Here is a 24,565-nt window from a genome sequence, read left to right on the forward strand (position 1 = left end):
TCGTGACATTGCACTGATCCACTCTCCACTTATCTCTTTCCAGAATAGAGTGGCCAAACAGGGTTTTAGAAATTTCCATGTTTTGAGTTGTCAGGGATGTGAAAACACTGGGAGAAAATAAACGCAGGTCCCAAAGTCTTTTCTGGAGCACCCGAGCACTCAGCCCATTGCGTCACATTGTGTTATGGTCGTCTGTTTGCTTGTTTGTGTCTTCCATTCTTACCTCTGTAAGAGCAAGGACTCTGTCTTTGGCTGTTCTTGCATGAGGTAGCTCCTAGGTATAGATTTGATGGGTCAATGGATGGGAGGAAGCCAGGATAATGTAGGGATGGAGAATGGATGTGTAGGAAGATACAGGATAGATGGATGCGTGAACTGATGCATGAACTGATGTATGTGCGTGCATCAATGATTTAGGGATGGTGAAAATAGCCGGATGGCTGCATGCTTGGTTGGATGGATGGGAAAATGTCTGGAGACAGCAGGGATGGAGGGTGGATGGATTGGTGGATGCAGGATAGATGGATACATGGGTAGACATATGCATATATGATTCAGAGGTGCAGGATGGATAGGTGATGGAGGATGGATGGGCAGATGCAGGATAAGTGGACACATGGATAGACATGTGCATGTCTGAGTCAGAGATGCAGGATGGATGGGTAGTTGGGTAGGTGGAGGATGGATGGATGGAAGATGGATAGATGCATGAGTGCAGGATAGGTAGTAGAACAAAGAAAATGTCTGATGCTCAGCACTGTGTGTTGGACAGCTTGCCATTGGTCTCACCTCTGGGCTTCCACTTCCCGAGTAGTCAGATTCTGTCATGCTCCAGCACTTTAGTCCAGAGCAGTTACGGCAGGATCTTCCCACTTCAGTCAGTGCACAGGACTCCTGAGAGTGCAGTTAAGGGGTTCAGACCATTCCCAGGGAGATGAGAGGAGTGATGGCTGCTAATGTGAGCCCTGGACACTACCTCAAGAACCCTGAGGCGGGGGAAGAGGCGGGCCGTGTTCCTTCTGGCCACAGTACCTCTCTGGGCCCATCTCGCAGGTCCCGGAGGCCTGTCCTGTCCACCTGTGCCGCTGCCTCACAGCCTGCGGCAGGGAGGGCCAGGGCAGTGTCACACAATGAGCACAGGACACTGGAAGCCTTCCCACAATTTCCGCAATAGTTTATTTCTTCATTGTTTGAGAGGCCCTTCACCCCCAATGGTTTAATGTTTTTTAAATAGACCTGTTTTGCATTGGGTATTACTGAATAATTAGTTGATATTATTTCCATCCTGATTGTGTCTCAGGCTAAGCGGAGATTTTCTCAAAGGTAAAGCAGCTATCAGGCCATCTCGGGTGTATTTTACATGCCGCAGGGGACCTTTGGCTTCACAGTATTACCACAGTTCCTTTCTAATGAGAAAGAAAAAAGCCTCTTATGAACCTGACTCCCCATTACATTGCATGATAGTACATCATGGGAATTTGGAGGACCAGGCCCTACAGACCTTGACAATGCCCTAAACTGCTGGAACCCTAAACTTCTGGACTTCTTTTCCTTCGTTGTCCCAGACCCATGTGAGGCCTGAGGTTATGAATCTTCCCTTGCCTTCTGACTTTGGGTTATTTATCCTCAGATCCTGCAAGGCCTTGTCGACGTCCGCATCCCTCATAACAATTTCTACCGAAAACGTAAGTAGCCCTGCGTTAAGCTCTGAGCTTGTGTGACAAGTCAAGCTTTATGGGTGGCTGGCTCTTTTTTCTTACATTTCTGAGACTGATAGTTTTCTGGGGCCCCTCAAGGAAAAAGCAGTGGCTTAGACTCAAAGACTGTCTACACTCGGTGGTGTCCACGGCACAGCCCAGCATGCACTCACTTTATTTTCCTTCTCTCAAAAGTGTTTTTGGAGATCGTCAGTGAGAAGTCGAGATACTCCCTCCATCAGAACATGGACAAGATCAAGGTCCCGACGCAGATCATCTGGGGGAAACAAGACCAGGTATGTAGCGTGTCCCTGTGACCTCCTGTGTCAGTCACACCGGGCTCTGAGGAGAAGCTAGAGGTCATTTATAACGGGAGCCTGGCTGGTTTCTGATCCCAGGAAGAGGTGGCACACACCTGGTTCAGGTGCCAGTGTTCACGGGGAGCATCATTCTGTGAGCTGAGAGCAATGACATTGACCTCTTAAAATGTAAGGCCATTTTTTTTTTTTAAACACACTTACAAGCTTTATTTTATAAATGTATTTATTTTATTCTTTTATTTATTTTTGGCTGCGTTGGGTCTTCGTTGCTGCATGCAGGCTTTCTCTAGTTGCGGCAAGCGGGGGCTACTCTTCATTGTGGTGCTCGGGTTTCTCATTGTGGTGGCTTCTCTTGTGGCAGAGCACAGGCTCTAGGCACGCAGGCTTCAGTAGTTGTGGCTCACGGGCTCTAGAGCACAGGCTCAGTAGTTGTGGCGCACGGGCTTAGTTGCTCCGCGGCCTGTGGGATCTTCCCGGACCAGGGCTTGAACCCATGTTCCCTGCAGTGGCAGGAGGATTCTTAACCTCTGCGCCACCACGGAAGCCCGTAAGGCAATTTTAAATCATTTTTGCAAATTATTTTTCTCAAAGCCATATAATCAAATGGTACATAAAACTTTAAAGAGTACAAAAAGATTTATAATGCGAACTTGGTCTCTTTAACATTCCAGATCCCAATTCCCATTTCTTTGAGGCCACACTTACAGTCTTGTGTATATTTCTTAAATTTTCTAAGGCAGGAGTTGGCAAACGTTTTCTGTAAAGGGCCTGGTAGTAAATATTTGCAACTTTGCTGGCAATAAGTTCTCTGTCACATCTACTCAACTGTGCTGTGTGTTGCAAAAGCAGACGTGGGGACATGCAGACAAATGGCAGGCAGAGCTCCAGTGAACCTTTAGTCACAAAACGGGCAGGGGACCATTGTTTGCCCGTTCCTATTCTAAGCATATATCAATATGCGTAAATAAGTTTATCTGTAAGTTTTTCAAACATGCTATATATATACTATTTTGCACCTTAGTTCACATATATAAGAAAGATATACCTTGGAAATCACTTCATATCAGCCCATACAGATGTACTCATTCTATTTTTTAAAATATTTTATTTTGAAATAATGACAAATTTATAGAAGAATTGTAGAAATAGTACAGAGCACTCCTATATTGCTTTACCACGTCTCATCTGTTTTAACTGCTTTATTGAAATATAATTCACATGCTGTAAAATTCACCTTGTGCACCCCACTGCAGCCCAGTCGTAGAACACTTCTGTCACTCCCCAGAGTTCCCTCTTGCCCATTTGCAGTTAATCTCCATTCCTATCCCAGCCCCATGCAACCACTGATCTGTTGTTTGTTTCTGTCGTTTTGCCTAGAATATAGTTCTCTGGAATTTTCATAAAATGCTATCGTATTGCATGTAGTCTTCTGCGTCTGGCTTCTTTCACTCCAGCGTAATGTTTCGGAGGTTCATCCGTATTGTTGCATATGCCAGCAGTTTGTTCCTTTTTATTGCTGAGTGTCATTCCGTGGTATGTGTGTACCACATCTTATTTATTACCAACTTTTGAACAGTTGCCACACTGGCTTCACCATCCTCATCTAGATAGATCTAGAAATATGTATTTTTGGACCATTTGGAGTAGGTTGCTTACATTATGTACCTTTACCCCCAATATTTCAAGGTGTATTTACTGCAAACCAGGATATTCTCTCACGTAATCACAGTACGTTGTCACATTTAGGAAGCTTAACATTGATGCGATAGCTTTTAACTAATCTACAGTCCATATTCCAAATGTATTTGTTGTTTCAATAACGTCCTACGTAGACCCCTCCTCCTGCCCCCTGAACCAGGATCACATACTGCATGTCATGTCTCTTCCATCTCCTTTAATATGAAATGTTTCCCTCAGTCTGTCTTTATCTTTCGTGACATTGAGATATTCGAAGAGGGCAGGCCAGTTATTTTACAAAATGTTCCTCAATTTGAGTTTGTTTGCTGTTTCCTCGCGATTAAATTCAGGTTATATATCCCTGCCATATATCCCTTATCTCATGGGTGATAAGATATCACATCCTCAGAGGGACAGTGTCTTTCTGCCACTGGGTGATGGGGACTTTTTTTTTTTTGGCCACGCTGTGTGGCATGTGGGATCTTAGTTCCCCAACCAGAGGTTGAACCCATGCCCCCTGCGGTGGAAGCACAGAGTCTCAACCACTGGGCTGCCAGGGAAGTCCTGGTGATGGGAATTTTGATTGTCTGGTCACGACGTCTTGTTTTCTTCATCTAGAGTAATTATTTCTCCCCTGGCAACTGGTAAGCGGTCTGGGGGGAGGCACTCTGAGACTGTGCAGATATCCTGCCCGTCATCAAACATTCCCCTTAGATTTATCATTCGTGAACGATCCTTGCCCAAAACAAAATTTTCTGTTCTTTTTGGGAGCTGCACAGTACTCCATTATATGGCTCTGCTGCAGTATATATAACTAGTGCCCTATTGATGGTCCCTTAGGTCATTTTCAATTTTGCCATTAAACAACACGTCAGTGAACATCGTTTTACATGTGTGTTTGTGGAGTATTGAGAGCATATCTGAAGGGTCAGTTCTTAAATGTGGAATCGCTAGGTCAGAGGCTTTGTCAGGTGGCTCTATTAGTTTACTAGGGCTGCTGTAACAACGTACCACAAAGTGGGTGGCTTAAACAACAGAAATTGACCGTCTCACAGTTCTGGAGACTGGAAGTCCAAGATCAAGGCGTCAGCAGGTTGGTTCCTCCTGGGAGCTCTGAAGGAGAGTCTGTTCCATGTCCCTCCCCAAGCTTCTGGGAGTTTGCTGGCAGTCTTTGGTGTTCCTTGGCTTATAGACACATCACCCTCATCTCTGCCTTCATCGTCACGTGGCATTCTCCCTGTGCCTATGCATCTCTGTGTTTAAATTTCCCCTTTTTGTAAGATGCCAGTCATACTAGATTAGGGGTCCACCCTGCTCCAGTATAACCTCTTCTTAACTAATTACATCTACAATGACCCTATTTCCAAATAAAGTCACATTTTGAGGTTTTGGGGGTTAGGACTTCAGCATATGGATTTGGGGAGGGGGCACAATCAACCCATAATAAGCCCTCCAAAGAAATACTCATTTATGCCCCAGAAGCTCCCCTTTGGTTTGCCACTGTTCTTTAGAAATCATATCTTATTGAAAGTTCTTGGAAAGTTAAAAGCAAGAGGAGACGGTGGGAAATAGAGCCCACAGGCAGACAGAATTACAGTGTCTGTTAAAGGGTATCTAGCAGTCTTATGCTGTTGACAGTCGTGAGAAAGGAAATTAGAGTAAAGCTTTCCCCGTTGAGACAGCTCCCCTGTGGACACCAAGGTGAAAGCCACCATTGTGAGCCCTGGGCAGGCTGCACATCCCCACTGTATGTGTGTGAAAGCACAGGCAGGAAGTCAGGCTGCACCACAAAGGCTCACGACTGCGGACGACCCAGGAGAAGAGACTGGGGAGGGGGAGCCAGGTCTGTGTGCCTGGCGCAGGCCGGGAGGCAGCGGTGGTGGCGTCGTCCACGTGCAGCTGTCTCACGTCAGCCAGGTGCAGCCGAGAATGCACAGCACAGGAACGAGGGCATCCAGAGGAGGGAGGTCTCCTGTGCTTCCTTCGCACCAGCCAGGGACTGAAAGCAGCTTTGTGGACGCCTGATAGGAAAAGTGGGACCCAGGCTGGGCCAGCAGGGAGTCATTCAGTCAGAAATCAGAGTCAGAACAATGAAGGCCTTTCTTCATTCTAAAAATCCCAAAGGTGATGTGGGCTCTCGGGGACCAACAGGGAGAGGCGAACTCCTGTCATGCTCCCCATTAGCTGTTCCTTTTTGCATTTTTGCAGCCCAGGGTGCTCTGCATTCTGCTCACCCCGCTTCCCAGTGGGCGGCAAATCTTGGTTTTAACGATCTGGGTTGATGAGACTAAAGCTCAAAAACAGACCGTGCTCGAGGTTGTTGGGGTTTTGCTCTTGCTCTTATGGATGGAGGGGGCCCGCCTTGTCTGGGATGAGTTGAAGGTGAAAGTGACTAAGAGAAGGGGAGTCCATACAAACCCGACACCAAAGGAATGTGTTGGGGAGAAAGTCGGCAGGTTGGCGTTAAAGTAGCAAGGTAACCCAGGTGAAAATGCAATTGCGTTGTTCAAAAGGTGTTGGGCCTGGAAAAGTGGTTGGAAAAGCACTCCCCGTTTTAACAAACTTCAGTGCCGGAGGTCCCGCAGCTCAGGGACCCCCCAGAGGACCTTCAGGAGATACTCCTCCAGCTTGTGATAATTAGTCTTCCCCTCTGCGCGTCTCCTATGTGGCCTCCCCACAGCTTGGGCTCCCCTAGTCCAGGGGCAGGGTGCGTTCTCCTGGCCCAGCCTGATCACATCACTGGCCGCTGTCCTTGACACAGCTCCACGGCCCCCAGCTGCCCTCAGACTGAGGCCTGGCTCCCGGCGTGGCTGGAAGAGTGGGCCCCCTCTGTCCCACCCCACATCCATCCCCACTCAGACAGCACCAGGCTCCTTGCTGTCCCCTGCATTTGCCATGACCTCCCACCCTTGGGCTGCTCCCTCTTCCATGAATTCCCCTCCTGTGTGGTTTCTCAGCTCCCAGGATCCTCCCCCATCAGAGTCCTCGCTACATCGTGCTGCATTTGTCTGCTGTCCTGTCTGGCTTCTCCACCAGACCAGGATGTCCTCAGGGCAGGGTCTGTGTTTCCACCTCAGTAATGCCGCCAGCGGCACACCTCCTAGCGCCGAGCTGCAGGATAAAACATGAGGCATGTGGTCACTTCCGTCAGAGAGCCACAAGCCCCAACACTGAAGTGACTTCGTCCTAAAAATCACCCCTGCCAGGCCTGGATGGGAGTTCCGTCCACAGAGCGCACAGGGGTCTGAACCTTTTCCGTCTAGTTTCCTCTCTCATCCTGCAGGTGCTCGACGTGTCTGGGGCGGACATGTTGGCCAAGTCGATTGCCAACTGCCAGGTGGAGCTCCTGGAAAACTGTGGGCACTCGGTGGTGATGGAGAGACCCAGGAAGACAGCCAAGCTCATTGTCGACTTCTTAGCTTCTGTGCACAGCACAGACAACGACAAGAAGCTGGACTGAGGCCCCAGTGGCAGCCTGCGCTCCGTACCCAGCATCCACTACCATCTCCAGAATCTGACACAGCCACCACTTCTCAGGGATCCTGCCCCAAATGCGGTGGGAGCGCCAGCGTCCCTGAGGAAGCCAAGTCCTCCAGCCCCAGTCTCTACAGATCCACAGAGCTTCGGGGGCCATGAGGAAAACTCCAAGATGTTTTTCACAAAATGCACATTCACATGGAACGAAATAAGAAAACCCATCTATGAAATCTACCCAGAAGTCTTCAAGTTCATGTCACAAAGCGCCCACATTGGACCATAACCACCGAGGACATTTTCTTTAAGATGTTCCTCACAGACTGAGGCTCGAGGTATTTCTGTTGCTTCTGACACTCTCCCATGCATGCTCAGTGGCTGTTTTAGGAGCGTTAGTCCCCATTCACCAAGCCCCTCCCGTTTATGTCTAATTTAAGTTTACGTAGAGTCCCATATGTGAATGCAGCCCGTCAACTGCAAGACCACGGAGGAACACGGCAGGCTGTAGAAAATACTTACACATGCAGAAGGGCGTGTTCTGCCTTGCCAGCTCTCAGAGCAGCAGAGAACACAGGTGGGTGATTTGACCAGCACCCCTGTGTCAGGTATGTCTTGAGTGAACCCGGGACAGCTGCAGTACAAAGAACACCTGGCAGGGTGGGTTCCCTGGGAATAATTTATTATTTTTTAAAAAGAACTAATAAAGCAATAATGTTCTAGACATCTATCTAAATAATCAGACTCGGGTTCCGCTCCCAAGCACCTCTTTTCTATCTTGCTGTGCTATTGAAAACCCTTGGATGTAAAATACTAGATTGTTAATGAATTCTGTGAATTCTGTGAACAGTAATGTGATTGAAAATAAATCTAAACTGCTGTAAAAGTGACCACAATGACATAAAATAAATTTAATAAGTCTAGATCAGCAACATGCAAGTGGTTTCTGGTTTTTGGTGTTTTTTTTAACATCTTTATTGGAATATAATTGCTTTACAATGGTGTGTTAGTTTCTGCTGTATAACAAAGTGAATCAGCTATACATATACATCCCCATATCTCCTCCCTCTTGCGTCTCCCTCCCACCCTCCCTATCCCATCCCTCTACTGGTTTCTGTCTTTAAGCTCTTAATGAAGTGCAATGTTGGCAGACGTTCTGTTAACTTTAAAATGTGTTTTTTAAAGTAAGGCTTGTTCTACAGGCATTGGAAGACCTTGCTTATATGAGTTGCTACTTTCATTTCCAGAAATCATGTTTGCAATTTTTATTCAATTGAAATTATATATCAATTTTTTAAAATTTATTTATTTATTTTTGGCTGCATTTGGGTCTTCGTTGCTGCACACGGGCTTTCTCTAGTTGTGGTAGGCGGGGGCTGCTCTTCGTTGTGGTACGTGGGCTTCTCATCACGGTGGCTTCTCTTGTTGCGGAGCGTGGGCTCTAGGGCGCATTAGGACTTCAGTAGTTGTGGTGCATGGGCTCAATAGTTGTGGCTCACAGGCTCTAGAGTGCAGGTTCAGTAGTGTGGTACACGGGCTTAGTTGCTCTGCTCCATGTAGGACCTTCCCGGACCAGGGATTGAATCGGTGTCCGGCAGGTTCTTAAACCACTGGAAGGCAGATTCTTAACCACTGCGCTACTAGGGAAGTCCTGAAATTATATATCAAAAACAAAAGGCATGAGTCATCAAACTGTTCCTTTTGACTCTCTTCTGTGGCATTTAGGAACCTAAACTCCCCAGGAGATTCACTCTTTCAAATCTTCTTACAGAGTCTGCAGCCATATAGTTCTGGAAATAAAGTGAGAACTTTGGTGAACATTGTGGTCTAAATTGAAATTCAGGACTTGGTCTGAATATTTTAGTTTATCAAGGAAGAGTAGAATATAGATCTTAAAAACAAGAGATGTGAAAATGTGACATCAAACTTGTGGGGTTCAGCTAACGCAGTGCCCAGAGGGAAATTTATAGGCTGAAATATGTATATTAGAAAAGAAGAAAGGCTAAAAAATAAATAATTTAAGCTTCTATTTTAAGAAGCTAGAAAAAAAAAGTAAATAAATCAAACCTAGAAAAAAATAGAAGGAAATAATACAAATGAGAGCCAAAATCAATGAAGCAGAAAAGAAAGCAGATATTTGACATGTTGCTTGTTCCAGTCTCCCATATTCACCAAAAATTCTGAGCCTAGTAAGGCTCTGGGAGGAGTCAGTCTTGATAGGTTTGGGTAGGGAGAGATGGTTTCCTTGGGGAAGAAGAAGCCTGAAGAAGCCCCAGACCTGGGATAACTACCCCAGATCATTAAGCCTGTTAGATGCAGGAATTGTTATGTCCTGGGTTGAACTAAGAATCAGGTCCAAAGGAGCCAGTGCACTGCACCCTCAGTGGGGTCATCCAGAAAGGGGCATGTGCTGGCCATCCCACCTGGAAGGATAGTGGGCAAGGTGTGCAGGACACGGCTCCCACCTGGAAGTGGAAAGCACTCCACTGTCACTGGAAAGCGTCACTGGAACCCACACCGCCTGCAGTGGAAGCGCAGGGTCTTAACCACTGGACAGCCAGGGAAGTCCCTTGAGAGTTTTGTTTTTTAAATTTATTTATTTGTGGCTGCACTGGGTCTTTGTTGATGCGCGTGGGTTTTCTCTAGTTGTGGCTTGTGGGCTCTAGAGTGCAGGCTCAGTAGCTGTGGCGCACTGGCCTAGTTGCTCTGCGGCATGTGGGATCTTCCCGGACCAGGGCTCGAACCTGTGTCCCCTGCATTGGCAGGCAGATTCTTAACCACTGCACCACCAGGGAAGCCCGAGAGTTGTTTTTGACAAATCTGCAAAGTGGGTTTTCAAGTTTCTCTCTTGGCCCTGCAATTCTGGTCCCATGGTGCTAGGAAGACTCGAAAGCAGAAAAGCACATCTCCCTCTTGAGCCCCACTTCCTGCCTTTGTGATTATGAAGAGCCTGCTGGTTACTGCCCCACTGGGCCCTTTGGAGTGTCTTTAATGACGGTCTTAGAAAGAAGAAAGGGGTCAATCATCACAGCCCTCCCTCAAAGACTGCCCAAAGCTTCTGAAATAAGAGTGGAAAGCCCCAGGAATCACAAGTGGGCTCTTCCCTCACTGCCTGGAGCAGGGTTGTCCAGGCTGCTAGGGATGGAGCCTCCAGGCAGATGTTGAAGAGGCTGAGGGACCAGCAGTGTTTAGAACTCAATCTGCCCGTTAGTCTGGGCTTCTTGTTCTGGGCAGAAGTGACACCAGGAGTGACTGATGCAAGACATTGGATGGAGCTGCCCATGTGTGTAAGTCTATCTTCTAGTTCCCCATCCCAGGGAAACTTAGTTGTTGCTTTGTCCAAAGGAGGTCCCCAGAAAGTACTGGGAAATTGTAATGTATGTCAGGCCAGGCTGAATCATGTAAATTACATGACTGAATCATATAAATGTGCCAGGTGCTATTCTAAGTGTTTTCCATGCATCAACTTATCAAGCTCTCACACAGCCCTAAAAGGGACATAGGACACTGTGCCCATTTTACAGCCAAGGAGACCAAGGCATGGAGAGGTAAAGTGTCTTGCCCAAGCTCACACAGATAACAAAGAGAGAGAAGCCTCTTGGTTTATGATTGAAGGTGTCTTGCAAAAACCGTGCTTTCACCGGTTCAGGCAGGAGCTGTCTTGCTCAATTTCCAGCAGAGCCTGGGGCCCTGTTGGCTCGCCTAGACCAGGCCAGTGTGTGGCAGCTTCAACCACAGATCACTGAGGTCACACCTTGGGCCCCTGCATGTGGGATCTAGTTCCCTGACCAGGGATCGAACCCGGGCCCCTTGCATTGCAGGATGGATTCTTTACCACTGGACCACCATGGAAGTCCTTGGGGTACAAAAGCCTCTCTGTGTTCCCTGTTTCCTGTTTGTAGAAAAAGGCTTTAGTCTCCTAGGCCTTCCCTGAGTTCCTGAAGAGCAGATTCAAGAAGTTACTAATTAGGAAAGTGAGGGAATGCAGAAACAAAGTAAAAGCAGTTAAGAAACAATAGTTCAGTAATAAAACACAGTCCTAGTTCCTCCTGGAGGGATATATATAACAATCCAACACGTATCTTTGAGTTGCTCGGCTGGAACTAAGGACCCACCCTACACCCCCTGCAGGTGGAGGATGGTGACTACATGCTGAGCACAAGCACTAGACCCCAGACAGGTTGGAACCAGAAGGTTGATGAATAGGATTCCTGAAGCATCACCTGTTACCTCACCACCAAACAATTGGAAGAAAGTCGTCCACCCTGCAGCCCTCGCCCCAAACGTTGCCTTTAAAAGCTCTTCCCTCAAAGCCATTGGAGAGTTTGGGTCTTTTGAGCATGAGCTGCCCCTGCTCCTTGCTTGGCCTTGCCATACACCTTTCTCTGCTCCAAACTCCGATCTTTCAGTTTGTTTGGCCTCACTGTGCCTCAGGCACGTGAACTTGGGTTGACCAAGTCTTTTATTGAAAGTAGCAATTTAGGACTTCCCTGGGGGCGCAGTGGTTCAGAATCCCCCTGCCAATGCAGGCGACATGGGTTCCAGCTCTGGTCCGAGAAGATCCCACTAGCCGCGGAGCAGCTAAGCCTTTGCGCCACAACTACTGAACCTGTGCTCTAGAGCCCACGAGCCACAACTACTGAGCCCACGTGCCACAACTACTGAAGCCCGTGTGCCTAGAACCTGTGCTCCGCAACAAGAGAAGCCACCACAATGAGAAGCCTGTGCACCGCAAGGAAGAGTAGCCCCTGCTCACTGCAACTAGACAAAGCCTGTGCGCAGCAATGAAGACCCAACACAGCCAAAATAAATTAATTAATTAATTTATTTTCAAAAAGTAGCAATATATTGGGTCTATTTCAGAAATGTTTGGTGATATACTCTTAGGCCGGGTTCGAGAGCATTTTTTTAAAAAACTCTCATAGTCTCTCTCTGTCTCTTTCCAAGTCTTTCTGTCTCTGTCTCTCCTCCCCCACCCCTTGCCCCATCTCTGTTTCATCATTTTGTCTCATACCCGTCTGTCTCCATCACCCACACAGACACTCTTAACAGTTGGAAACCTGATTCTTCTGATCCGTCAATCTTTCAAATCTTCCAGCGTCACTCCTTTAACCATACAGACTGGGCTTTCCCATCAGCCGCTTCTCCCTCCCCCTTTCATCCCTCCCACACTGGATGACGTTCATACAACCCTTCCATTCCTCGAAAGGAGGCAAAAAAGCAGTGCGAGTGGTCACAGATGGCGCAGTGGAAATGTCCTCAAGTTACCTGCCGCGGTCAGGGCCAGAGGGCAGCGGTGCTGGGGCTGCCGTCCTGGTATCTCCAGCTACCCTTGGGGCCCAGTGTTGCTCTCTGGGCTGGAGATCACCAGGATGTGGGCCTGGGGTTGCCAGTGCCTGTGATGGGACGAGGGTCTTGTGGGACCATAAGTCTAGTCAGGGTGAGGGAGAGGATGTCCTCTGAGCAACAGGACAGCCCCTCTCTCTTGGCTCCTGGAGGAAACTTTCTTTCCATGGTTTCTGGATCTTTGGTCTCTAAACCCTCAGGACAATGACTAGGAACCTCAGGGCACATGTAGAAGGCTGCCAAGCTCCAGCAAGGGATGAGAGGAGAAGAAGGGATTCTTAGGGGCAGGAAGTGGCACCATGGTGACAATCCCAGTGACCCAAGGTGAAAGCTGGCTGGGATTGGGTAACTGTTGCTGAAGGGCAACTATTAGTGTGAGTGTAGGTCTGCAGTCCCTTACCACATCTCACAGAGCCAGATGTGATACCGAATTCAGAAATTTCAGACTTTACAGAGGTGGTATTTTGTGTATACCATACGTTGTGCAACACCCCCAGTGGGATCTGGGGCAGCTTTACATGATCAAATGCATTCGTATTTCTGCTGTATGCTCTATGCATATCCACAGCAAATGGGACAAAAGCTATAAAGAGCTTCACCTCAGGTAGGATTAAGCATTATGCCAGATGAAGAAAGATTTGGTTTCTGGATTTTTCTTGGATTTCAGGATTGCAGATAAGGGACAGTGAACCTGCACTCCCTGTCCCCTCTCTCTTACCTTGGTGGGTGGGGGTTGGAGCTGACATCTTGAGGAAGAGTCTGTTCTTCCAAGGTGGAAAGAGAGACATCCAGATGGGTGTGGTCCACGGCTCCACCTGGTGACCATTAGGGGCAAGTCCTGAATTTTATTTAACAATTATCAGTATTATAAAAGTGATGCCCTGTCACTTTAAAATAAATCAAACAAAATGAATGCTAAAACATTGTGAGCATCTCCTATACCCTCCACACAGCCCCACCTGTCTTCCATCAGTCCACTTGGAACCCTTCTAGACATTATACTTATGTATATATGTATGTGTGTGCACACATAGACACAGACATATGTGTAACTGGATGAGGCAGGTACTGAGCCCAAGTTCGACTGCTTGCCGCTCGAAAGGTCAGTACTCGAGAGACAAGTGTTGGTGAAAAAAGTTGTTTTGTTCAGGAGGCCAGCAACCTGCGAAAATGGTGGACTAATGTCTGAGACCATCTCCTAGTTGTGGGTTCGAGGACAAAGGTTTTAAAAGGGAGTTTCAGGAGTGCACAAGCAGGGGGCTATGTGCAGAACAGCACGGTCAGCTCCAATAATCATCTTGAGATGGGTCGTGCAGTGGTCTGGTCAGTGTCATCTTGGTGTTTTTAATGTGTACTCAATTAGTAATTTATTCCAGGGTTGGTCTGCTTCCACCTCCTTAAGTTCAGCCCCTGGAATTCTCAAACAAGCAAGATTAATTCTCTCGTAGTTAGACATGGAAGGAATTTTGTAGCCGGGAAGGCTCCACAGGGTCGTGCTTGGTTTCAGTCCCCCCTTTTCTTTGCTACCCCTCAATCCTGAGGGGAACAGCGGTGGGACAAGAAAGGGAATAACGTTTTGGATAGGGAGATTAATCATAAACTTGTCAAGGGAACTCAGTTTTCAGAGAACGCGGTAGGAGTTGAGTGCCAGACACAGGATAGCAGTGGTGAGCCAACAAAGACAAGGCCCCAACCTCATGGGCTTTACACTCAAGTTTTGGCAGCCCCGAGGCCCTCTCCCATGTATACCCCTGACTCATATCACACAATTGGTGGTAATACGGTGCCGTGTGGAGAAAACCATCTGAAGTCAGATGGCCCAATCCACCACTTATAACTGTGATCTTGGGCAAGTAACTTAGCCTCTTGTACCTCAGTTTCCACCTTTGTAAAATGGGGATGATCGTAATAATAGTTACTTTACGACTGTGTGAGAGTTCCATGAGATAACATATATAAAGTTTTTTGCATAGTACCTGGCACAAAGTAAGCACTTGATTATTGAATACACACGATATGTTTCACGAGTGCAGGGGCCATATCGTCTTGTTGCCTGTGCCTAGTACATAATAGGGGCTCAGCAAGTACTTACTCAATAAACGAATAGATGAAACTTGGCTTACATTCGGAAATAGGACCATCTGGGTTTTTTTATGTCAACCCAGACAGAACACCTACTATGCGCTGGGAGTCACAAGAGACACTGAGAACCGGTTCTGTCCTTGGGGATTGCTTTATTTAGGAGATGCTCAGCAGAAGAGACGCTAGATATAAATTTTTTGAACGAATGAAGGCATAGATAAATGAATGATTACGAAGCACGCTCTCGGGCACAATAAACATGCCCTGAGTCCCTTACCCTATGCAAACATTTGCGCACACGGCTTTCTGCAGCGTGGGCACTAGAGGGCACTAAGCATGGAGAGTCTCAGATTCAGAGTCACGCCTGGGTCCTTAGGAGAACTTCGCGCGGTGACATCATATCCTCTCTAGACGTCACACATCCGGGGGCGGGACAGAGAGGAGCCAAACGTAAACACCCCGGAGTTCGGGCCGTAGGCTTCGGGGGAGCTCCAAGTCTTGGTGGATTCTTGCAGGGAAAAGGAGTCCGGGAGGCGTCAGACCAGTCCGACGGAGAGCGGGTAGGCGGATAGCAGGGCGGCTGTTTTCCGGGAGTGGGCTCAGTTGGCCGCACTGGTGACGTATGGACGCGCGCGCCTGGGGCGCATGCGCAAGGCGGAAGGACGGCGGGCAGCGAGGAGCGATTAGCGGTACCTACCGCTCCGGCCGCGGACGACAAGGGCTGAAGGCGAGGCTGGGCCGCCAACCTCCGCGGGCTTCTCTACAACGCGGTCTTAGTCGCGGAGGGCGGCTGAGAGGACCGAACGGGTCACGTGTGCAGAGCGCAAGTGCCCGGCCTCCAGGTGGGCGCTAAATCAATGGCGGACGTTAGTCTAAGAAAGTTGAAAACGACTTAAGTGCCCAACAGTACGGGATCGAGGATTCTGGGTATTTTTGTAAATCGTTGACTTCGTCCCAAAGTTATATGTTGAATGCTTGCTGTATGCGATGTATTGTTTTAGGTTTTCGGGAAACATCAGAGAACAAGACAGAAAGATGCCTGTTTCTTTTGGAATGTATATTCTAATAGGGCGGGGGAGGGAAGTACGAATAAAGAATAAATGAATTTCACAGTTATGTTAGAGGGTGGTGAATGCTATGAGGAAGAAGTAGAGCAGTGGCATGGGGGGATGACATTAGATCTAAATGCTACTGGAATAAATGGAGGAATGAAATTAAGCAAAGCCATGAAGGAGGCAAGGGAATGAGCCGTGTGGCTATCTGGAGGAAGAGTATTTACAGCATGTGGAAAAGTAGGAGGGAGGTCCAGAGGCGGGAGGGAAAAAGCTAGGAGGCCTGTGTGGTGGGACTGAGCAGGGGAGAGCGGTAGGACGTGGGGTCAAGGTGGTGGGAGGAACCAGTGGTCCAGATCACGGCTGTAAACGCTTTGGCTTTACTCTGAAACGGGAATCTTTGCAAGGTTTTGAGCAGAGGAATGATGTGGCTTGGATGGTTTTTAGTAGGGTCACTCAGGCTGCTGTAGAGACTAGATTGGGGAGGGAAGCAGGGACACCTATTACTAGTAGATCAGGTAATGAGCATCCCTACAGCCACCAAAAAGGCTGACTTCAAAGATGATGATGACAGCCACCATGGAAGTGCTCACATTTTCCTGGTGAGCCTGGTGAATATGCCGGGCTGTAGGGAGGGTTTCACAAGCACCATCTCCTTTAATCTCAGGACAACCTGAAGAGGGCAGAGCTATCACTCACCCTGAGGCTTAGCCCTGTCAGAGGTGACTGCTCAATAAACACTTGCTCCTTCAGTCTTTTTTTTTTTTGTAAAATAAACATAACCTACAGTTTACCATTTTTAACTGTACAGTTCATTGGCATTAAGTACATTCACGTTGTTGTACAACTATCACCGTTATCCATTTCCAGAGTAGTCCTGAAATCTTTGCTGTTATTGGCATCCTAAGCCCCAGTCCAGTCTCACTCCCCTACCTCAAGCAGCCAACTCCTCTAGGGTAGTCCGTAACACTTAAAAAACACCTATCGTGTGCCGGATAATGAATGGAATGACTGAGGGTCCTGTTCTCCTTGCCCCTTTAGTCGGGGAGACTCTGGTGATGGGGAGAGAAGCACCAGGTAACTATTGCTGCAGTCCTGAAACCAAAGATAACTCTTGAACATACAGGCCTCACACTACCACCATTTGATCAGTCCTGTATTCAGAAAGTGATGAATACTCTGTGCCAAACTCAGTAAATATTTGTGTTTGTTGAATGGATGGTTGGATGTACCTGCTTGACCCTGACTTCTCATTTTCTCTTGAGGTCATCATTTGGGGGTAGTTGGAAGTGGGCCCAGAGAGGTTTTTGTAAATGCTGGTCTATAGCTATGTGACCTTGGAAAAGTCCGTTTCCTTGGTTCGGCCTCAGTTTCCTGGTCCCTTTAGTGGGAGAACCAGATGTTAAACAAATAGACAATGTTAAGAGATTGTGTAACAAGAGTACCTAACTTAGGGTGTCACAGAAGACCTCCCTGAAGAGGCAGTATTCCTGGAAGAGGTGAACTTTAAGTTAAAATTTGAAAGATGAGTAGGAGCTATCCAGAGTGAGAGTGAGGTAGGGGTGGAGCCAAAGGACAGGGATTCTTTCCAGGGGGACTAGCATGTTCTGAGTTCTTGAAAGTTCCAGATCTGTTAGAAATGGCTTGAGTGTCCGTTCCAGAATTCTTCTTAAGACCTTTGCTGTTTAAGCTCAGTCTTTTGCAGGGCTGCCAAATAGCCCTGTACAGGCCTGGCTTCTAGACAGAGAACAGGCAAATCCAACGTGCGGGAGGCCAGGAGAACTACCACCCCTCATTCTTCTGTTAGTGTTCTACGTTGACAGAGTAAATAAGAAGAGGGTCTTCGGTCCCAGATTTTACTCCTTTACGCTTTTTACTTTTTTTTTTTTTTGGTATGAATAGGCATCATGCCAGAGTGGTCTTGAGGCAGCTCAGGAGTGGTTGGAATCTCTGTGTGCCTCTGGGCAGGTGTTAGCTATCTTTGCTGAGCCTCAGCGTTCACTTCTCAAAAATGGGAATACTGATAGCTTTTAGCTCATGGGATCATTTTGAAGACATGACCTAAGTCATGTAAAGTGTTTAGCACAGAGCTGGGTACTCAGTAAGGGAAAATGTTTGCTGGGATTAAATAAGAGTACAGTGGTTTGGCATATATAAAATATAGAAACTTCCATTGTGTCTGTATGGGTAACATCAGTTTGACCAGAATTAGATAAGTTATTGTACTAAGAGTTCTTTTAAAAAATCATATAGGTCAAATTCTCATTAAAAAAGTGAAAAATAGCTTGTGTCTTGGTAATTTCTAGCCCCCTTGACCCTTCATGTAGGTGTGATCAGCACTGGAAAAGATGCCAGCCCCAGCTGCCGCATATGAAAGAATAGTTTACAGAAATCCCTCTGAGCACCACTACATGAAAGTCCACCTGTAAGTTCAGTCTCCTGAGTTTTATTTTCGACTACTCTTTTATGAATGTGAATGGCATGAAATTTAATGCAATGCATTTTTTAAAAAATATTTTTTACAGAGAATTTCAAGATCATGGCATTGGACTGAATGCTGCACAGTTCAAACAGCTGCTTATTTCAGCCCTGAAAGACCTGTTTGGAGAGGTATGGAATCACTTGGTAGTTTGAGCACTCCTAAGGTCTTTGTAAGACATAGTGAAAGGACACTTTTCCCAACATTATTTTAAAACTTTAAAACCACATTTGAAATTGCAGAAGCAGACTTTCAGAAGTGATGAGTTTTGTGTAGGTTTGTTCTCATATGCCTTCTAGTTGACAAGAAGTTGTTAGACAAATGTTTAGTGTAGTGCAACTCAAAGTATGGTGTAGACTGGCAACCTGCAAACTGCTGGGGTTTTTGGGGGTTTTTTTGCCTGTTGTGGCTTGTACCAGAATGTAAATGAGCACACCGTTTCCTTTACTGAGACAGTCTCCAATGAAAAAAAACTGAGCTGAAATAAACAGTGTGCTCACTGATATTGTTGATTTCCACTCTGGCGCAGCTCCTTATCACAGACCAGCACTTTGAGTAGTCTGTTTTCGCATTCAATTGAAAACAAGTAGAGTTTTGAAGAGAGAACAAAGACAGATGATTCTCAGGAAATTATTTCCTGATACATATTCTATCAAATTAAAATCTATCAAGCACTCATCAAAATAAAAACGTTTACTCTGCAAAAGATTTGGTTCAGAGGCTGAAAAACAGACTACAGACTGGGGGGAAGATATTTGTAAACCACATGTCTGACAAAGGACTAATATCTAGAATATATAAAGATCTCTTAAAACTCAGTAGTAAAGAAAAATACTCAAACACTCCAATTAGAAAATGGGCAAAAGTGGGAGTTCCTTGGTGGTCTAGTGGTTAGGATTCGGCGCTTTCACCGCAGAGGCTCGGGTCTTATCCCTGGTTGGGGAACCATCCCGCGTGCCACATGGCATGGCGCGGTGCAGCCAAAATCCAAAAAAATATTCTTAAAAATGGGCAAAAGATATGAACAGACATTTCACTAAAAAGGGTGTACAGTTGGCAAAGAAGCACAGGTATGGAAAGATGTTCAGCATCATTAGCCATTAGGGAAATGCACATTAAAACCACAATGACACATTACTATACACTTGGCAGAATGACTGAAATGAAAAATAGTGATAACACTAAATGCTGGTGAGGATGCAGAGAAACTAAATCACTCATACGTTGCTGGTGGGCATGTAAAATGGTGCAGCCACTTTGGAACAGTTGGGCAGTTTCCTTTAAAAAACTATGGTAGTTGTTTTTAAACTACCCTACAACCCAGCAATTGCATACCTGGCTGTGTATCCCAGGGAAATGAAAACTTATGTCCACACAAAAACGTGTACACAAGTGTTCATAGCACCTTTATTAGTAAGAGCCCCAAAATAGAAATAAGCCACATGCCCTTCAGTGGGTGAATAGTTAAACAAACTATGGTACATTCATACCGTGGAATATACTCAGTAATGAAAAGGAATAAGCCATAGATACACCTGACAAATTGACGGAATCTCTAGAGAATTACGCTGAGTGAAAAAGCCAATCCCAAAAAGTAATATACTGGGTGATTCCATGTATATAATGCTCTTGAAATAACATAATTATCATAATTATATAATCTAGAGAAAGATAAGTGTTTGCCTGGGTTTAGGGATGAGGAGGAGTGGCGGGTATGGCTGTAAAGGGGGTCGAAGGAGAGAGCCTTGTGATGCTATAGCTCTTTATCGTGATAATGGTAATACTTAAATTACCTGTATGGTAATATTGCATAGAACTACACACATATACATGTAAACAAATATGAGTACATGTATAATTGGCAAAATTGGGATAAGCTCTGATTTATTATTTTCGGTTTTCTGGTTTTGATATTGTACTGTAGTTATGCAAGATGTTGACACTGGGGGAGGCTGAGTGAAGGGTGCATGGAATCTTCCTGCACATTTTTTTTGCAATCTCATGTGACTAATTTTTCAAAATAAAAAGTATGAGAAAAAAAATCCATGCACCCTCTATATGTCAAGTATAAAACCTGGTTCCTGGGGATGTAGTTGTAAACAAACAGACATGGCTTCTGCCTCATGGTCTTGGTTATTTTAATAGGAAACCATCTTGAACAATTAATGGCAAGAACGATGAGTATCTTGAAATAGGAAGTATGTGGGTCCTGTATGTGAAAGAGCGTAGCAAGCAGTTGGGAATCAAGGAAGGAGCAATTTAAACGAAGACTTGCGAAAGGTAAAGAGGCCTTAGCAATATGAAGAGGTACAGGAAGAATGTTCCAGGCAGGGGGAAGTTATAAAAAAGCAGGCCCAGTACTCCAATCCATTAAATAAAATACTGATTTTTTGGAGAAGAAAAGCAGTTGACAGAATTAGTTATTAGAGTTCAAGAGTAATGATGATAATAGTCTGCTGACAGCATTATTCCATACTTAGGTTGATGCTGCTTTACCCTTGGACATTCTAACCTACGAAGAGAAGACCTTGTCAGCCATCTTGAGAATATGCAGCAGGTACGACAGACAGTGGAACACTTCTAGTTTAACAGAGCAGAGAGACGGATGGCAAAAAAAGAGCAAAGGTGCTCTCCTCTGAGAATGAGAAGAATTTTGTCATTGTGAACTCCAGCCAGCTTTTGGAAGTTTAAATTGGGGAGAATATGAACATTCATCCACCAGGAACTTACACCCTAGAGAGCCAAACTTGTGATTTGCTTACAACTATAATGTTTCCCAATTGATAGTCAGGGTTGCAAACTCAGAAGTGTATATTTTAGAAACATTCCTGATTGAGGTTCATGTTTTTCTTTGCCTTTGACATACTGTGCTTTTATTTTTTATTTTATATTTATTTATTTATTTATTTTTGCGGTATGCGGACCTCTCACTGTTGTGGCCTCTCCCGTTACGGAGCACAGGCTCCGGACGCGCAGGCTCAGTGGCCATGGCTCACGGGCCCAGCCGCTCCGCAGCATGTGGGATCTTCCCGGACCGGGGCATGAACCCGTGTCCCCTGCATCGGCAGGTGGACTCTCAACCACTGCGCCACCAGGGAAGCCCTGTGCTTTTATTTTTAAAGTTTTCTTATTTTAAATAGGTTTTCTGGTAGAAACTACTTTCTGGACCATCATAAACAAAAGTACTAGGGAGATGTTGCAGGGACAAATCTTTACTTACGCTTTCTCGATCTTTCCGTAGTGGTCTTGTCAAATTGTGGAGCTCTTTGACCCTGTTAGGATCCTATAAAGGCAAGAAATGCGCTTTCAGAGTGATTCAGGTAAAGACCATTCCTTCACATATTCCAAATGAGCTGAGTAGTAGACCAAACTACTTATTAATATGTGTCTCATTTTTGCGCTTGCATAAATCTAGTGTTGTTAACATCATCCAGCTGGGAGGGGAAAATTCAGGGCTTCATTAATTACAAAAATGTGAGACAAAGCACTTAGGTTTTAAATTTTATGGGGGAGGTTTGGGAATAAAACTTGGAACACCTGTGGAAAAGTCTTAACTTTTGTTGCTTAATGCCTAGCGCCTAATGTATTGGAATGCTCTTTCTGAGTTTATCATGACCACTTATTTATCTAAGGCTAGCTCTCAGGATGCTCTTTAAAATGCTACTACCTCACTTTGGCTTAACCTATAGAATAGGGCATGTTTCTACATTGTACTGTGTTGTGGTGCAGTTTTCTCCTGATACTGCCTTAAACTTTTTCTTTCTCTTATAGGTTTCTCCATTTCTCCTTGCATTATCTGGTAACAGTAGAGAACTAGTATTGAATTGAGTAGTCTTCAATTTCAGAAGTATTCCTCGCTCTCAAAAGTACATTTTGGTGCCAGCATAATGTGTGAAGACTGAAACAGCCTAAAAGCTCCTGTTGATGGAATTTGAGACCTCTGAAGATGCTCCCAGTAATTTCTAGCCATTGCCTTGGGTGGGGTAGGCTTCAGAGGAGTATCTGCCTGAACCAAGCAGTGCTAAACAGGCAGCACTTACAGCGTGTGCACATCAGAGTTGGAGACCGGGCTGAACTCAGTAGGGCCTTCACACAGAGGGATGTGGCTATCTTCTCAGAATTAACAGGGGATGTCAATCCTTTACATTTGGATGAAGATTTTGCAAAACACACCAGATTTGGAAAGACGATTGTACATGGAGTTTTGATCAATGGACTTATTTCAGCTCTCCTAGGTACTAAAATGCCAGGGCCAGGCTGTGTATTTCTTTCCCAGGAAATTAACTTTCCAGCGCCTTTATATGTTGGGGAAGTTGTTTTAGCTTCTGCAGAAGTGAAAAAGCTGAAGCGGTTCCTTGCTATTATTGCAGTGTCATGTTTTGTACTAGAAAGTAAAAAGACTGTTATGGAAGGCTGGGTTAAAGTTATGGTCCCAGAAGCTCCCACATCCTGAAATATGTCTTTAAAGATGCAAGTTCAGACATCAGTGTTACTGTTATTGAACAGCCTCTGAGGAAAACAGGGATTGCTGTTCTTCACCAAGGAGGGGCTGATGGACCCATAAACCCACATTGGTGGAGGGGAGCTGATAGAGGGGTGTTCCATTGTCCACTTATGCTTTGGCCTTATGCATCACACAGGCTTAAGTATGTTTATCATCTGTCTATAGGGAATTCCCTGATGGTCCAGTGGTTAGGACTCTGGGCTTTCACTGCCGTGGGTGTGAGTTCAGTCCCTGGTTGGGGAACTAAGGTCCCGCAAGCTGTGTGACACAGCCAAAAAAAAAAGCAAAGAAAAAGTGACTAGACGAAATCAGAGGTGGGGCTTCCTTGGTGGCACAGTGGTTAAGAATCCGCCTGCCAGTGCATGGTTCACGGGTTTGAGCCCTGGTTCAGGAAGATCCCACATGCCGTGGAGCAAGTAAGTCTGTGCACCACAACTGAGCCTGCGCTGTAGAGCCTGTGAGCCACAACTGCTGAGCCCGTGTGCCACAACTACTGAAGCCCACACCTAGAGCCCGTGCTCTGCAACAAGAGAAGGCACCACAGTGAGAAGCCCGAGCACCACAACGAAGAGTAGCCCCTGCTCTCTGCAACTAGAGAAAGCCCGCGCGCAGCAACGAAGACCCAACGTAGCCATAACTAACTAAATTAATTAATTAATTAAAAAAAAAGAAAATCATAGGTGATTCTAAGGTTGGACATTGTGTCCAGGCTCCCATGAGGTGCCATTAAAAAAAAAACAAAAACTGAAAAAATATTGGGAGAGTTATCATTTAGCTTAATGTTCTACTTTTAGGATTTCAGACCTGATTAGATTTGCATTTGGATAAGAGAAACCTACCTATATCTGTGTAGAATAAGTTTCTCACTGAATTTATAACTAGCTAGCATTTAATTATTGAAGAAGATAGGTCATCTTTGAACACCTATCTTTTACTAGTAAATATTCTTAGATTCTGTTCTTCAGCAGTTTCTGGGTCAGAGTTTATTGTAAGTTGTTACTGTTTACACCAAGATGGTAATTTGTTCAATGTTCAGTGTCACTTGCCCTTCAGATGGTTTTCCTGTTATCAGAGGAGGGCTTATGTGCAGATTTGGACTCAGCTATGTAAGTTCTCTTGGTCTCATGTATAAAACAGGATAAAAACACCTGCCACACAGGATTGTTGGAGGTGACAGATACAAATAGTTAAGCACAAGGTCTAGCTTATAAACAGTAGCTACTACTATTGCCCATTCTCTTCTGTGAATAAGGTTAGAGGTTTTCCTGAGTTTGGTGCTAACTGGCCAAAAGTTAGAGAACAGACCAGTCTTTCAGGATGTCAGCCAATCTCTGTTGGTATTCTAAACTTGGACTAGATCTTGAATGCAAAGCTCCTATTTTAGTAATCCAGATTTGTTTATCTCTCCCTTGAAAATACTGTGGGGTCCCCCCTTATATAAATAATATATGCTTTTATTTAAAAAATTATAAGGTAAAAAATTTAAGGAACACTGTGGAGGCCACGTTCTTAAGAGCTGAGGGGTATTAGAGAGGAAATGTGCCTAATGTGTTATTACTAACTGGTCATGCCCAACATAGCCAACACTATTAAGACAAGAATCTATAGTAGAACATACAGGTGGTCCACCTGTGCTCTGTAGCTTTAGGTGGTGGCTCAGACCACAGCTAGAAGCTTTGATGAGGAAGGTAAGATCAGGTTTAATTGGTTGCATCAACCAACATTTCCTGGAAAAAGATTTTTTCTTCCTGCTGGTGGATGAGTAACTAGATTTTTAATTTATTTTTTACATCAAGGGGGTCAGACTACTAGAAGGAATTATTCTAGTCACTAGAGGGCAGTGATGTGTATAAATAAAGTGAGTATTTTAAACTTTAATACTGTACCATACTCTAGTTTGTTGGTGAGATGAAAATACCAAAATCAGAGTGAGAAGC

At 45.5% G+C, this 24,565-nt stretch overlaps 3 protein-coding genes across 11 annotated transcripts in view; all 3 read left to right on the plus strand.

The window, feature by feature from the left end:
- The window catches only part of ABHD6 (abhydrolase domain containing 6, acylglycerol lipase), a 59,744-nt gene extending 51,645 nt beyond the window's left edge, over positions 1 to 8,099 (plus strand). For 4 of the 5 annotated variants that reach the window (XM_027121199.1, XM_027121196.1, XM_027121197.1 and 1 more), the window contains exons 8-10: positions 1,631 to 1,685; positions 1,893 to 1,993; positions 6,978 to 8,099. In XM_027121199.1, the coding sequence (XP_026977000.1) occupies positions 1,631 to 1,685; positions 1,893 to 1,993; positions 6,978 to 7,154 (333 nt within the window). In that variant the 3' untranslated portion in view covers positions 7,155 to 8,099. The remainder of the gene's footprint in view (positions 1 to 1,630; positions 1,686 to 1,892; positions 1,994 to 6,977) is intronic. The other variant, XM_027121195.1, reaches the window with a different exon arrangement.
- Positions 8,100 to 14,844: 6,745 nt separating this feature from the next.
- On the plus strand, positions 14,845 to 22,605 carry RPP14 (ribonuclease P/MRP subunit p14). Of its 5 annotated transcripts, none has more exons than XM_027121205.1 (6): positions 14,845 to 15,153; positions 17,952 to 18,070; positions 18,171 to 18,255; positions 20,605 to 20,681; positions 21,366 to 21,444; positions 21,896 to 22,605. In XM_027121205.1, exons 2-6 carry the CDS (start codon positions 17,994 to 17,996, stop codon positions 21,950 to 21,952), a joined length of 375 nt encoding a protein of 124 aa, XP_026977006.1. In that variant the 5' UTR covers positions 14,845 to 15,153; positions 17,952 to 17,993; the 3' UTR covers positions 21,953 to 22,605. The 5 variants fall into 5 exon arrangements, with proteins under 5 accessions (XP_026977006.1, XP_026977004.1, XP_026977003.1 ...); XM_027121203.1 differs by having other exon boundaries at positions 14,846 to 15,153; positions 17,973 to 18,070; XM_027121202.1 differs by lacking the exon at positions 14,845 to 15,153 and adding an exon at positions 15,179 to 15,435.
- Positions 15,949 to 22,605, plus strand: HTD2 (hydroxyacyl-thioester dehydratase type 2). Its single transcript, XM_027121201.1, has 5 exons — positions 15,949 to 18,070; positions 18,171 to 18,255; positions 20,605 to 20,681; positions 21,366 to 21,444; positions 21,896 to 22,605. Exon 5 carries the CDS (start codon positions 22,071 to 22,073, stop codon positions 22,575 to 22,577), a length of 507 nt encoding a protein of 168 aa, XP_026977002.1. The 5' UTR covers positions 15,949 to 18,070; positions 18,171 to 18,255; positions 20,605 to 20,681; positions 21,366 to 21,444; positions 21,896 to 22,070; the 3' UTR covers positions 22,578 to 22,605.
- Positions 22,606 to 24,565: the final 1,960 nt, after the last annotated feature.

Source organism: Aethalodelphis obliquidens, unplaced genomic scaffold (genome assembly GCF_003676395.1).
Source record: "Aethalodelphis obliquidens isolate GAN/ISIS:26980383/991018 unplaced genomic scaffold, ASM367639v1 scaffold22, whole genome shotgun sequence".
In the NCBI taxonomy this organism is placed as follows: domain Eukaryota; kingdom Metazoa; phylum Chordata; class Mammalia; order Artiodactyla; family Delphinidae; genus Aethalodelphis; species Aethalodelphis obliquidens.

Excerpts from the sequence above, each read along its gene's own strand:
- HTD2 (XM_027121201.1), top strand. The coding sequence starts at position 22,071 with ATGCTCCCAGTAATTTCTAGCCATTGCCTTGGGTGGGGTAGGCTTCAG.
- RPP14 (XM_027121205.1), top strand. The coding sequence starts at position 17,994 with ATGCCAGCCCCAGCTGCCGCATATGAAAGAATAGTTTACAGAAATCCC. Across the intron at positions 18,071-18,170 it reads CACTACATGAAAGTCCACCT|AGAATTTCAAGATCATGGCA; the intron begins GTAAGTTCAGTC and ends TATTTTTTACAG. Across the intron at positions 18,256-20,604 it reads TGAAAGACCTGTTTGGAGAG|GTTGATGCTGCTTTACCCTT; the intron begins GTATGGAATCAC and ends TTCCATACTTAG.